Here is a 14,559-nt window from a genome sequence, read left to right as displayed (position 1 = left end):
TTAATATGGATTCCAACAACTTACTCATGACACACAGGAAACTTATTGGTTTGTACTGAGAGGGAGATGAGTGATCACCTGAATTCTTAAATACAGAGCATACTGATGAGGCTTTCCAGGATGTGGGAAAGCACTTCTCCTTAAGGCAACGCTTAAACAGTTTTGTAAGTATGGGGGCAAGTGCTGGTTGGAGCTTTTTCAGCACTATAACTGGAATGCCGTCAGGGCCAGTTGCTTTACTGAAATCAAGGTTCTTGATTAGCTTGGCGACCTCACGCACAGATATTTGTATGTTGCATAGCATGTTGTGTGTTATAGAAGGAAATACAGGGAGCTGATGGCCATTGTCGCATAGGGTAGAATTAGCTGCAAAGTTCTTGGCAAATAGTCTGGCGCTGACGAGATGACTTTATGTTCATTGATGATAGTTAGGATAGAATGCACGCTTCTGTTCAAGATCCTGTTTGCTATTTGCCAGAACTGGTGGGAACCAAGCCGCTGCTCAGCTACTTTGGATTTAATAGACTGAGCATATAGCTCTCTTGCATTTTTTATTACTCTTTTACAGTGGTTGCTGGCAGTCCTGAAAGCAGCTTTAGTCTCAGTACATCTATTACGTTGGTAGCTATGGAAAAAGTGATTTCTTTGCAAGATGACAGCAGCACATTCAGGGGAGAACCATGGCTGGCTGTTAGGTTTTTGTTGGAATATTTTGGATGGTATGAATCTGTCTATGCCCACAATTAACCATTTGGTCAGGTCTGATACTATAGAGAACACATCCTTTTTAAACATGGAATTCAGAGGTAGGTCAGATATGAATGTACGGAAGCTATCCCAGTCAGCCATAGAGTATCGATATACAGTATGGTGGAGAGGTACGTCTGAAGACTTATTACATTTCATTTTTATCTTAACTGCTACAATAGAGTGGTCAGAGGATCCCAGAGGAAATAGAACGGAACATGAACACAGCTCAGGGGAAGTTGCGAGGAAAAGGTCTAGAAGGCATGCATATTGACCGGTAGTATCGGGCACATGAGTGGGTTCGTGAACAATCTGAGTGAGGTCATAGGCAATGGCAAAATCATGACAAAACCTCCCCTCATCATCGGTTTTATTTGAGTGGGTCAGCCATTCTACATTATGGACATTGAAGTCACCGCAAATGTGAATGTTAGCCGAAGGATAAGCAGACAGGATGTGGTCAATTTTCTCAGATATGCTCTTAAAGATAGTAACCCCACTGTTGTGGAGGCGATAGAGGGCTAATATAAATGCAGTGGTGTAAGCCAGTGCAACCCGGAAGCACATATAAGGTAAATTAGGGTCTTCTCTGGAGATATCCCTACCACATGGAAAGCCATCTTTGATGTAGGCACATATTCCATGACCATGGCGATCTTGGGGGTCAGATTTAGATGTTAAGTTGGAGTATCCTTTAATTATGAATTCGTCTAGAGAAGTGGTTGGCCCTATGCCAGTTTCACTTAGAAAGAATATATCCGGTTTCGTCTCCTGTAATTGTGTTTCAACCTCTGGAAGGTTAGAACGTAGACGCCTGATCCTGGAGAAGGAGACCTGGTAGTAGGGGTCTATGTTGGAGGATGGGGTTCTAGGGTTATTCGTGTTTCTTTTTTTGAGATTTGTCATGATTGTTGAGGTTTTGGGGTTTGTGGCGCAGGTCGGTAGACTTGGTAGGAGCAGGACAGAGAGGGAAAATAAGAGAGAAAAAGACAAATTTTTTTTTTTTTTTTTTTTGTAGCACATAAGGTAAAGCTGTAACAATTACCCACTAGTATGGCATCGAGAGGCCCTGCCAGAAACTACTGTATGATCCATTCACCAAATGGCAATACAGCAGCCCCGGTACTTTGCACCTGCTGATAGGGCAGCCTCCCTTAGTAGTTAATCCAAGGTTCGGGTCCCTGACTATCAGGCGGGTAACATCAGTCCAGATGAAACATTTACCTCCAGCACCCTTACTAGTGACATGACTACAAGGATAGACATAGAAACAGAAATTTTCCGACATCTCAGCCTATTGTTTACAAAGTACTACCGACCTGGAAAGCAGCTTTTTCTTCACCCTTTGTCAGAAAAATCATTCATTGGAAATGAGGACTGAAGGACAAAAAAAGGAGAAGCGAGAGTTACTGGAGCTGCCAATAACACATCCACATGCATTATCTACTCTCCATTGAGAAAAAATAAATAAATGAAATAAAATTTAAAAAAAAAAAGGTGAGAAGGACTTATTAATATCTACTTAGTATAAGTCCGTTGCCCCATTCCCGGCTTAGGATAGTACTTGAAGATAGTCTCCCCTCCTATGTTAATGCATGGACACTTTTGGCCTTTATCTAGGTCGGGTTGGGATGTTCGGCCGTTCCAGCCCCACCCCATAATAAATATGCTATAATGGAACTTTTATCAAATTGAAAAAGTCTGATTATTTTTAACTCGTTTAAAAATCTGGTTAAGAAGTAATACCTTTAGGGTTATGTATTAACTTTAGACTAGCTAGAAGTAATGCATACTTTACAAGAAAGAAAAAGCTGCGTGTTTTTGAGTTCAGATAATAAGCAAATATAATTTAGGAAATGTTCAATTTCATGGGAGACTTTTTTTTTTCTCGTTTTAAATATAAGAAAAGGTATTGGTTAATAATAGTATTTTTGATAAAAAAGATTTAGGAGAAAGATAAGAAAACAAGACAAATATTCAGGATTAAAGTCAAACCTGTGATAAGGAAAAAGAGAAAAAATAAAAAAAGTAAACATGTTAGTGTTTTTAGATTAGTAGACTGCAAAAGTTACGAACAGAAAAGTTTCTTAGCTTTTGGGACCGTAGAGTTCGACTTAGCTTGGAGGCTATAGCTTAAAGAGGACGAATGCCAGTCAGTCAGTCTGCTTTTATGCCGATATTTAAAGGGTATGTTGGGTGGCGGTGGTCAGGGGGGGGGGAGCGTCTTGGTGAGTTTTGTATTTTTATTTATTTATTTTAAATTCAACATTGAATTATCTATCTAATGCCAGAATGTTCGACCACCCCATAATATGCTATAATGGAACTTTTATCAAATATATATATATATATATATATATATATATATATATATATATATATATATATATAAAATGTAAAAGTTATGAAGATATATATGGTAATTAAGTTACACAAAATTTTCCATATTTTAGCCATATGAGGAAAATTTTGTGTAGTGTAATTGTCATATCTTTATAACTTATATAGTGTGTGTGTGTGACTAGTAGACTTCATAATTTAGCTTTACTCACATATTGAACACTGTTAAAGTAAATACTGAAAATCAATACATAAAATATATATCCGTAAACACGTACGTAGATACACACACACACACACACATATATATATATATATATATATATATATATATATAGTGGCTAAAAATTCTTGTAGAACAGTAAAGGGAAAATGTTACTATGAGAAAAGGGGAAATCCAAAAATGGCAAAACAAATGAATAATAAAAAATATCTCTGAGATGAGTTATATTTAGTTTCATGTTTCGACCACTGTTCTCTTCAATCTTCTTCAGGTGCATTGTATGTGCCATTGTCAGTATCAACTAAAACGTTGAGAAAAAAAACACAAAAAAAACTAATGTAAGACAAACGAACAATGTTAAATGTAAAAATCGAAAAAAGAAAACAGAAAAATGAACGTTAAAACTTCTAAAAAAAAAAAAAAAAAAAAAAAAATACCCCCCCACAAAAAAATGTGAAAAATGGCTTAAATAAGCCTGTTTTGATATTAAAATTTAAAAAATCGAAAAAAAAAAAAAAAGAAGACATCTCACACCACGATTTGAACCCAAAATATTTAGATAATGACCCAACGCTCTAACCGAGTTAACACGACGTATATGAAATTATGTCAGTTCTTCAAATATTTAAACTAAATCGGGTCATGACCGTCATGACGTTGTCTAACGCATGCGTAGAACTGATCTCGTCATGAGAGGATGGTTTTTGCTGACCCCTCCCCCCTTGTAGAAAAGTGTTGATTTCAGGGTGAAAAAATTAATGTTTTTCGAAAAAATTAACGTTTTTCGAAAAAAAATTTCGATATTTGTCGGGCGATGGATGGGGCTTTCATATGAGACCAAATTTGTGAATTTTTGTTCTGCCTGTCGAAAGTTTTTAGCAGACACACAAACATACACACACACACACATACAAACATACACACACACACATACAAACATACACACACACGCACATACATACATTTTCGCTTCTATATATATAGACTAGCGGAGGTATCCAGCATTGCCCGGGTGTTTGGAGGTGTGTGTACTGTTAAATATAAAAGAAACCGGGGAGGGGGGGGTCCAACCCGAAGCCCTGAGGCGAAGTTTGAAAATAAAATCAGCCAGCCAGGATGAGTTATTGAAAGATGTTTGAATTTATTTAAGTAAGAACCAAATTGACAGGTGCGCGCATGGAAGTCGTAGAGCGTTACGACAATGTAAGCAATAGCTATTCAGCAAATGAGGTCAATGACCAGGTTTGTTTGTTATAAGCGAAGTAAAAAAAAAAGAAAACAACGTTAGAACTTAAGTGGGGCTGGGGGTAATCAAAACATCGGAAAAAAAAACTAACGTAAGGCAAACAAACGATGTTAAATGTAAAAATCGAAAAAAGAAAAACGAACACGTGAAAAATGGCTTAAATAAGCCAGTTTCGATATCAAAATTAAAAAAATCGCTGGGTACCCGGGTGTTTTTGGGTGTGTGTCGGGGGTGGATAAGCGAAGTAAAAAAAAAAAAAAAAAACAGAAAAACAAACGTTACGTGAAAAATGGCTTAAATAACACTGGTTCAATATTTAAATTTAAAAAATCAAAAAAAAAAAAAAGACCTCTCACACCACGATTCGAACCCAAAACGTTTAGATAATGAACCAACGTGCTAATCAACTGACCTAACGCGACGTACATGAAATTTGTTCAGTTTTTCAACTATTTAAAGTAAATCAGGTCATGACGTCATCTGGCGCATGCATAGAACCGCTCGTCGTCACGAGAAGACCGTTTTTGTTGCTAATGTGCTCTCCAGTCTTCAGGTGTATTGCTCATTTATGTTGGTGCTTTTCTCATATTTAAGTATAAGCATTGTATTGTGTGGGCTACATATTTAAATCCAATAAACTAGTTATTTTGATCTTTATTTTCATATTTATGAACACTCACGTAACATGATGTGAGCATTTTATTAAAATGAATTTTTTATAACTGAATTTGACATTAAATGACTTAAAATGTAAAATCTATCAAGCCTTGGTTCGTTCATTCATTTCGTATTAATTAGATTAGTCTATTATTGGAATTGGTTTCTCTTATCATTTAATGACGAAAAATAAATATGTAAGAATCAGAATGGTACATTTTTGACTATTTCTTATTGGCATTGGTTACAGGAGGTACCATGTAAAGGTTGCCAATATCCATTAATAGAAATTGTGCTATGGATTTGACTGGAATTGAACTTGGCACACCCAAGTAACCAGTCTGCATTGTTATGCACTTCATTACGGCCACTTGCCAATGATCAAATGCTATTTCCGTGTTAAGCATAAGTGTAAAGAACTTCTTGGCCTTTTGGCTAGGAGCAAAGTGTAGTATCTCTTCTAATGCTAAACTTTATATTTTCAATTAGTAAATGACAATTTTTTTAAGCTGAGGCAAATTTAACTTTTGTCCAAGTCCAGAATTAAAAAGTTTTAATATTGAAATATTTTAATATAAGAGATGGTAATTTGGGAATCCTTAGAAGTCGGACTTTATTCCTTCTGACTTGGCAAGCCTAGTTGTAAACTTTCTTCTGATGGTTGAGTTATGCCAGAGGAGAGTTTAGTCTTATATAATCTCTTGAGGACATGCCAACACTCGGTGGAATAGCTTGGATTACAGTCGCATATGTATGCTAACGTCGAGTATAGAAATAATGTGCATACTATAATACTTGTTATTTTTATTTATTTATTTATTTTTAATTTTATTTTACTTGTGATAGTATCTCGCCAAAAGGTCAAGATATGTTTAGTACTAGAACACTTATTGATCCGTGTTGAAAAAAATGTTATTTAGAAAGCCATTCTTAACATGGGGAGGATGGTTTCTACCTATTCTGTACTTTAACCTTATAATTTAATGTTTTCTCAATCATTAAATCATTTCTCTCCCATAGGCTCATAATAGTAGTGGTCGATGGACAAAAATCAGAGGCCTGCAGTATTAATGCTGGAGTCCCTGAAGGGTCAATCCTGGGCCCAACTCTCTTCCTGATCCACATCAATGACCTCCCTAAACACATACTTAAATCATTCGTTGACATCTATGCTGATAACACGACCATCTACGGTATCAAAGGCTGTAAATGACAAAGTTCTCTTTGATTCTCTCTCCTCTGATCTCGAGTGCGTGGTTCAGTGGGAGAAGTCGTGGCTGGTTACCTTTAATGCATCTAAAACCAAACTCCTATCTTTACATCATCAACGCTCTGATCCCCATCTGGCATCAATTGAAATGGATGGCTCTCGTCTAGGAGAAGCCCCGTGTTTTGACAAGCTTCTGGATTTGTCCTTTACTCCTGATCTGAAATGGAACACGTACATCAAGTCGGTTGCCAAGGTCACTGGAAATATGGTGGGATTATTCTACCGCTCGAGAAGATCTCTCACTACTGATGCAATTCTCTATCTATATAAAAGCCAAGTATGTCCAAGGATGGAATACTTCTGCCATATCTGGGCAAGAGCTGCTAAAAACAGCCTATCCTGCCTTGACAGAGTACAAAATAGACTTCGTAGCTTAGTGGGGGATGCCCTTTTCTCTACCCTGCAACCTCTCTCCCACAGAAGAGACATTGTAAGCCTATCCTTGTTTTATCGTTATATCCATGGCAAATGCTCGTCTGAACTCCAATCTCTGGTTCCCCCTTGCCAATCTTTCACGAAAAACACCCGTCTAGCTGAATCCACTGTGAAAAATTTTCCCCACTCTTTATCTGTGCTTAAATCAAAACGTGGATTCCATGAACAAAGCTTCTTTCTTAGAACTGCACGCCTGTGGAACTCTGTTCCGTCTGCCTGCTTCCCACCTGACTACAACTTGGATGTCTTCAAGTCCAACGTTAACAAATTCCTAATGAGCTGCCCCCTTAAGTAAACACCTCATCAAATCTCCACACTAACGTACTGTACTTACAATAACCCTTATCCCTGAGTGGCTTCTGGGCCTTGATAAGTGGTGACCACCGTGTAAAAAAAAAAAAAAAAAATTTAATAAAAACATAAAAAACTTAACTTGAAAATACTATTTTAAAAAAAATAGTGCGTATCAATAACTGCACTAGCACCATATGTTTATATAATAGGCATGTTGAATAATTGAAGTTTTCCTTTGGCTTCATCCTACAACATAACCTTCTTTACCATTTAAATTTTACTTCAAACCATAATTATTATACATTCTGATTGACAGTTTATAGGCTTCAAAATCATTAGATTTTGAGTGTTCAAGAAGTAAACAAGTGCTGACATCCGTTCACTATATTACCATTTTATAATTTTGAATTCTGTTGTGTAATACCCATCCTAGGGTAGGTAAAATATTCCTTTGCTCAAGATGGCAAATGATACATAGACATCAAAAAATCCTTTATCCTAAGAATAACAGGCATGTTCAAAATTTTTGTCTTACCCGGTCTTGAGCAACACCGGGTGGCCTTGCTAGTTTGTTATAAATATTTTTTCTTTTTTATTTGCCCAACAGCATATTGGTTCCAGCCATAACTACCGAAACAGTCAAATGGCTCTTCAAGCTATCCGTGATGCAGGGTATGACATCTCTCTTGGATTTATGCCCAAATCCATCGGACCACTGACATTCATTTTTACTGGATCCGGTAATGTCTCTCAGGTACGTCTTAATTCATAAAATGAAAACTTGGAAAATTAATTCTGTTTTAGTCTAGGAGTCTAAATAGACATTTCCCATTCTTCGTTGCCATGCTTCTAAGCGCAGCTGGGTGAGTTCTTCTTTAATGCTCCCTCAACTACAGCCATCTTGATTGACCAAGGATCTGAATTCTCTGCTTTTTAGCAGGTTTGCTCTTTTTGTTTTTCATTTTTTTACCTTTTTTTTTTTTTTTTGCAGTTGTGGTGTCTGGAGTTAAAGGTTTTGAAAGGATTCCATTAGAATTAACTAAAATTTATTAATTCATTAATTAATGAAAATTTTTCTCTTTTTCCTTTCTTTTTTCCTTTCTTTTTTGTTCCTCAAATAAGAAAAGGCTGATTTTTGCCAAATCGTTAGAACCTTACTTCTTTCACTTTCTTGCTTTATATTTTTTCTTTTTTCTTGTTTTCTTTGGGTTTTTTTCTTTCTTTCCCTTCCACGCTTTGTTTTGTCTTGTCTTTCTTTTTCCTTTTATGACAGTTTTCTGAAAAATGTTAATGTTTAGATTTCAAATGATTCATGAATGTGGTAGGAGGAATTGAATGGCTTGACAGAATGATTTGCTTGACTCCCATACACACACTTAATGTCTTTTAATCTTAATTTTCTTACTCGAATCTGACTGGTGTGGTTTAGTAAAAAGTTAGAAAATTCATCTCAATTTCACTGGTTGAACTTGATAGTTTCAAAACTTACTTTGGGATGCAGGAAGGAGGGGAGTCTTACACAGCATGTAAACAAACAATTTAACTTGGGAGTAAATTTTTTAGGTCTTATCTGTCAAGTTTAACCTCTTCCCTTAAACTCGTTTTCTTTTTTTATTATTCGTTTGAAATATGGGAAGTGATTTTATTTAATTATCCCTTTTTATTAGATTGAATTAAATTTGAGAAAAAAATTTTTTTTAATAAACTCATGAATATTTTGGAAATTATATGATTTTTTTTTTATTTTTTATTTTTTGTAGGGAGCTCAAGAAGTTTTCCAAGAACTTCCCCACGAATACGTTGAACCAGAATATTTACCAAAAATTGCTCAGCAAGGAGGTAATAAAGACTGAAAATAATGTTATGAAGGGGAGGGGATGGGCTGTTGTTAGTCATTTTACATGTAAAAACAACTGCTATTTTTGTTACCAATATGTGAACTCTTCATTTGAAATATAATTTGAAGATAATTTAGATTTTATTTGTTTTTGTAGATGTATATTTTACTGTAAATATTTATCTGTTATTTTTGAAAGTTGATAAATTTTTGTAGTCAATTCAAAAGGTCTGATTGATTTTAAATACATATATATCCTTATATATAAATAAAAACTTTATATATAAATGGTAAAATCATTCTCTTATGCTCCAAGAATTCAATATCAAGAACCAATCCGTGTACAATCGCTTCTGAGATATGATTTGATAAATCAAATAGAAAGAAAAATTACATGTACCAATTTGACCAAAATACTAAATAAAAAAAATTTATTTTAATTGGAATTCATTATTGAGATGAGTATTATTTATATTAATTTATTTTTTTGTGGACTATTATTCTTATCTTTTATTAGTAGTTTAACGACATTTCGGCCAACTATTCCTCCGGTCTTCGTCAGGTGGTAACTGTGACGGATAGGAACTTCGAATCTCCTAACTGCATTCTAAGCAATCACTGCCATCCGTAGTTGTTGTCGTCTCACCACATTTTGGCCAAGTAAGCCTCTGGCTGGCTTTTGGGGAGGATTGAAACCGCTATCTTCAGACAATGCTCATTTGGAACCATAGAGATTCAATGTCACTATCAACTGTGCCATAGGCCCTGAAGGGCGATCAAGGTTGGATTTTTTGATCTTATAAATCCACGTTATCTGATCTTCCAGAGACTTACTTGGCCAAAACGTGAGACAACAACTATGGATGGCAGTGATTGCTGAGAATGCAATTAGGAGATTCAAAGTTCCTATCCGTCACAGTTACCACCTGACGAAGACCGGAGGAATAGTTGGCCGAAACATTGTGAAACAGCAGCTAATAAAAGATGAGAATAATAGTCCGCAATAAATAAATGAGAAAAATTTAAATCTCATCAAACATGCCTATATATATATATATATATATATATATATATATATATATTCATCAGCAACTGTCTGTCTTAGGAGATGATAGGTATCTACCTGCACCGCCAAGAATGGTTATACTTGGGAGTAGCAGCCCCTGCTGCATTTGGTGGAGGTAGGTGGCTGCTTGGACTGCTGATGTTGCTGCTTTCGCCCGACTCTTCACTGCAATTGATGCCTCATGGGCAGCTTCTGCATTGAACATGCCCTGTCGTACTGCCAGTTGCCAAACAAGGCGATTGTCAGCCAGGCTTTACTATGAACGGAGGATGTCACATTACTTCATGTCCCTCTTGCAAACATCTAACAAGTGTAGTTTGAGGTACCTTGCGCTTCTTCTGCTCTTAGCCAGCTCACTCTAGAGAAGCGCTTTAGAGGTGCATTCCACGTCCATCCTTCTGACATGTCCCAACCATCGCAGCCATCTTTTGGAGAGTTTTGCATGCATGCTGCACATGTTGGCTCGTCCACATACCTCAATGTCAGGGATCCCGTCCTGCCACTTGACCTCATGTGGAAGCTGTTTAGTTTCTTCTCATGCCTTACGTAGATCATCCATGTCTCACTGCTGGGGAGGAAGGTACTGAATATGGCTGCTTGATAGACATATAATCTGGTCCTTGCAGTTAGCTTTGAGTTGTTCCACATTCACTGGCTTAGTTTAGACATGACTTCTACTGCCTTCGTGTTGATCTCCAAGTTAATAGGGAATGAACTGGAGATTGTAGACCCAAGATAGGTGGAATCTGTGACGGCATCCTGGCTGTACCCATCGATGGAGATGCCTGCAAGGATCTCTGTTCACTGTGCCATTACTTTTGTCTTCTTCAGGCTAATAGTCAATCCAAACCTTTTGCAGACTGTAGGAGAATTGCCAGCCACTCTACATTGCCTTCGATCTCACAAACACGTTTAAACTGGTCTGTCGAAGCAGACTTTTCCAATTGTTGATGAAAATCAGCCTTGCACCCACATTCGTCAGCATCTTCTCCATGCCTCTCAAATATGCTTTCAAGAACTGTAGTGTTGGTGTCTACATCTACACCACCAGGTCTGATGGCAGGCTTTTCAGCATGGCCCATCTCCGTGCCAAGATTAAAGTCACAGACATACTCGTCTATGAGATGCTCTTCACCAATCATGCAGCCTTGACATCGCACACCGAAGATGGATTTCAGCAACTTGTGAACTGATATATATGATTACATTGAACAGGATAGGTTGCTGAAGCAATGCACTAATTATGAATTTTAGAACACGATAGGTAGCCGTAAGAATGAGTAATATGTTCTATATTTCGTTTGAGTTTTATGCAAAAGGGGTTAAAATTCAGTTACCTCCAATTTTTGCTATATTTTATCAATAAGTATTGTGCATCAACTAGTAAAATACTTGTTTAAATATTGCCCAAGGGGAAGAGATATTTAAAAAAAAAAAAAACAAACTATTAAACTTTAAAGAAATAAATATTAGATTATCAATGCTGAAAAAAAAAATCGGAAAAAAAACTATTTCACTCTGTCAGTTAGCTGATTAAAATCTACGAAGATAAAAAAAATTTTCTGCAAATAAAAAGTTATCAAGGCTCCCTACTATATATCACAAATAATGATCGAAAGGTTTAGCAATTAGTTAATTGTGAATTTGCAAGTGGTGACAAGTCAAAATAATCTTCCTTAGTAGTTTATGTGAAGTGTTCTGATTATTTTTTTTTTATATACAAATTTTTTTATGCAATCATTACTATCATAAATTAATTTAAAGACAATGTACTCCTGAAATTATTAAAAAAAAACAAAAAAAAAAACATTTATTCAGCTTTACCTACACATTTGAACAAACATTAATATTTAATGGAAGTTATAAGCTTTTAAGTCTGCAGAACAAAGTAGTCATCTTTAGTTAGTTAGAAACTCAAACAAAGATAGCCACTTTCCACAGAATCAATATTCATGCAAGCTTAAAAAGCTCATAACTTCAAATAAATATTGTTTTGCACAAGATAAATAAGGAAAAACAAATTTGGCAAATATCTCAAGTGCATTTGCTTTAAAACAATTTATATTGGTAAAACTAATTTGTTTTATGAAAATTGTATTGATACAGACTATTTAGCGGAGAAGTTGTCTATAGATTTTTTTTCAAAATTTTTTTGCGAAATTTTTATTGGAAGTTGTTTTTTGTCATTTGGACTTGACATTGGTGGTGAGTTCAAGAAAAAGTTCAACAACAGCTTTGTTGCCCTGCTGTCGATATGAGGTTTGTTTATAGCTAATCGCATGAGATTTCCTCTCTATTGGAAAATGTGTACCTGATTTTATATCTAACCTCTTGCAGGGGAGGTAAATAAACATACTAAAAAGTAAACCTAATAATGTGATATTGAATATATAAAAAAAAAATATATATATTGAAAAACATATGTATTTTATATGACAGGGAATCTTTCTATTGTTATAATTCAGGCAATAAATAACTAAGGTGAATGCATTTTAATAATAATACTTTTTAAATAGGCATGAATATGGCCCCGCTCCTAAGAAAAGTAAGAAAATGTTGTTGTCACCATTTGTGAAGGTTAATCTTTTTATTTCTATTCCATTCTTGAATAACCGAATGTGATTAAAGGAAAATATAGTATAACTTGATTCTGTTCCCCTTCCTAAAATGAAAGAAGAAAATGAAAAAAAAAACATGACATAGGCAAAATCAGGGACAACATAAGAAGACCTTTCAATGTAAGAATGTAAAAGAAGAGAAAGGGGACATTTCTGAACTGAAAACAATAGTTTATTGCTATTACTAAATGGATTAATATGAGATGCTATGATTTAATTTCAGTTATCTTTTTAGTGTTCATTAATCCTATTCAATTATTCTAGAATGCGATTAGAGTCGATCAAAACACGGTAAAAGTAGGAAGCATCGGTTGTAGAGAGCAAAGACTAGAGCAAAAAAAAAATAGTGACAGACAATTTATGGAAAAAAAATGTAAAAATTACTGAAAGTGAATGGACAAATATTTTCCATAAACACGCATCGATTCTTGGCATAAAGCATGATCATAATGGAATTCTCTGATGATGGCTGACAGTTGCGAAGCAACCATATCCAATTGCACACTAGATTGGTTTAAAACTTCTTTGATGACTGATTAAGCCTATTTTTGAGTAGCATAGGTAACCGCATCTGTCACAGTTGAAGGTAGGCTCGTTAGGTGGTATTTCTTGCCTCCTTTGTCTGAACTCTTGGTTGTTTGGACCTGATGGGGGAGTGTCATAGTCACGGTCTTGGGCAAATTCTACCCAGTTTTGTGTGTTAATGTCCAGCGTTTTGAGATCACGCTTACAGATTTTTTTGATTTTTTTTATTACATTTTCACCCCAAACAAGGCACATTGCCACTTTGGTGTAGGGGGCTACTATCAGGGGAAACATCTACTGGGGCACTATGTAGGGATTAGGGCAGCGAGATGTTGGTTCACGTTGCACTTGAACTTATGCATGTCAGTACAGTTGGGGAAGCAGTGACCTGGAATGGAATTCCAAAGTCTAGCAGTTCTGGGGAAGAAACTACTGGAGTAGAAAGATCTTTTACATCTAGGGATCTCTACAGTGTGGGGGTGGGATTTTGCAGCTTGTCGGGTCTGTCGAGGGTGTTCACGTCGTGGGGGCACAAGTGCTTGCAGTTCTTCAGAGCATTCACCATTATAATACTTGTAGAACAGGCAGAGGGATGCAACGTTTCGACGATGGGACAGAGGCTGAAGTTTAGATGCCAGTTTAGGGCCTATCAGATTTGCGACTCTCTTTTGAACCCTGTCAAGGAGAGAGAGACTAGTAGCCGATGCACCGGCCCAAATATGACAGCAATACTCCATACATGGGCGAATAGTGGCCTTATAGAGGTACAGGATACTTTCGGGTGTTAGAAGTTTTCTAGCACGGTAGAGAGAGCCCACCTTCCTCGCAGCGGCCCTGGCAATGCCCTCGATGTAATTGTTCCAGCTCATGTTTCCTGTGAACGTTAGGCCAAGGAGCTTGAAAGACGTACTCTCAGCTAAAGAGTCATTGGCCATTGCTATAGGTGGTAGAGAAGGTTTCTTGTAATTATTGAATGAAACCAGTTTTGTCTTGGTGGCATTGAACGTTACCATCCATTTTTGTCCCCATTCCACTACTGATTTGAGGTCATCCTCTAGTGTTTCTGCCATTACTTTAGATATATGTTCATTTGTTTTCCTGTTGTGCCTGCTATAGAGTGTGGTGTCATCAGCATATATACCCATCTCAGAGGCAATTTTATCTGGGAGGTCATTTATGAATATCAGGAACAGCAGAGGACCAAGGATAGATCCCTGGGGCACTCCGGCATTTATATCATATTGTTTAGACGTACGACCGTCGAGGACAACCTGGATTTTTCTCTTATCTAAGAAGGATTT

General features: G+C 36.4%; 1 protein-coding gene and 1 pseudogene across 1 annotated transcript in view; both read left to right on the top strand.

Moving 5' to 3' along the window:
- LOC145293184 (alpha-aminoadipic semialdehyde synthase, mitochondrial-like) overlaps window positions 1–14,559 on the top strand; it is a 192,717-nt gene that overhangs the window by 89,207 nt on the left and 88,951 nt on the right. The window contains exons 5-6 of the mRNA XM_080139673.1: window positions 7,820–7,966; window positions 8,973–9,051. Of these exons, the coding sequence (XP_079995799.1) occupies window positions 7,820–7,966; window positions 8,973–9,051 (226 nt within the window). The remainder of the gene's footprint in view (window positions 1–7,819; window positions 7,967–8,972; window positions 9,052–14,559) is intronic.
- LOC145242968 (U2 spliceosomal RNA) lies at window positions 5,629–5,742 on the top strand (annotated as a pseudogene).

The sequence above is a fragment of the Euprymna scolopes genome, chromosome 2, assembly GCF_053919585.1.
Source record: "Euprymna scolopes isolate OS-2025 chromosome 2, ASM5391958v1, whole genome shotgun sequence".
Classification (NCBI taxonomy): domain Eukaryota; kingdom Metazoa; phylum Mollusca; class Cephalopoda; order Sepiida; family Sepiolidae; genus Euprymna; species Euprymna scolopes.
The sequence above is the reverse complement of the archived record's forward strand: the minus strand, read 5'-3'. Positions and strand labels throughout refer to the sequence as shown.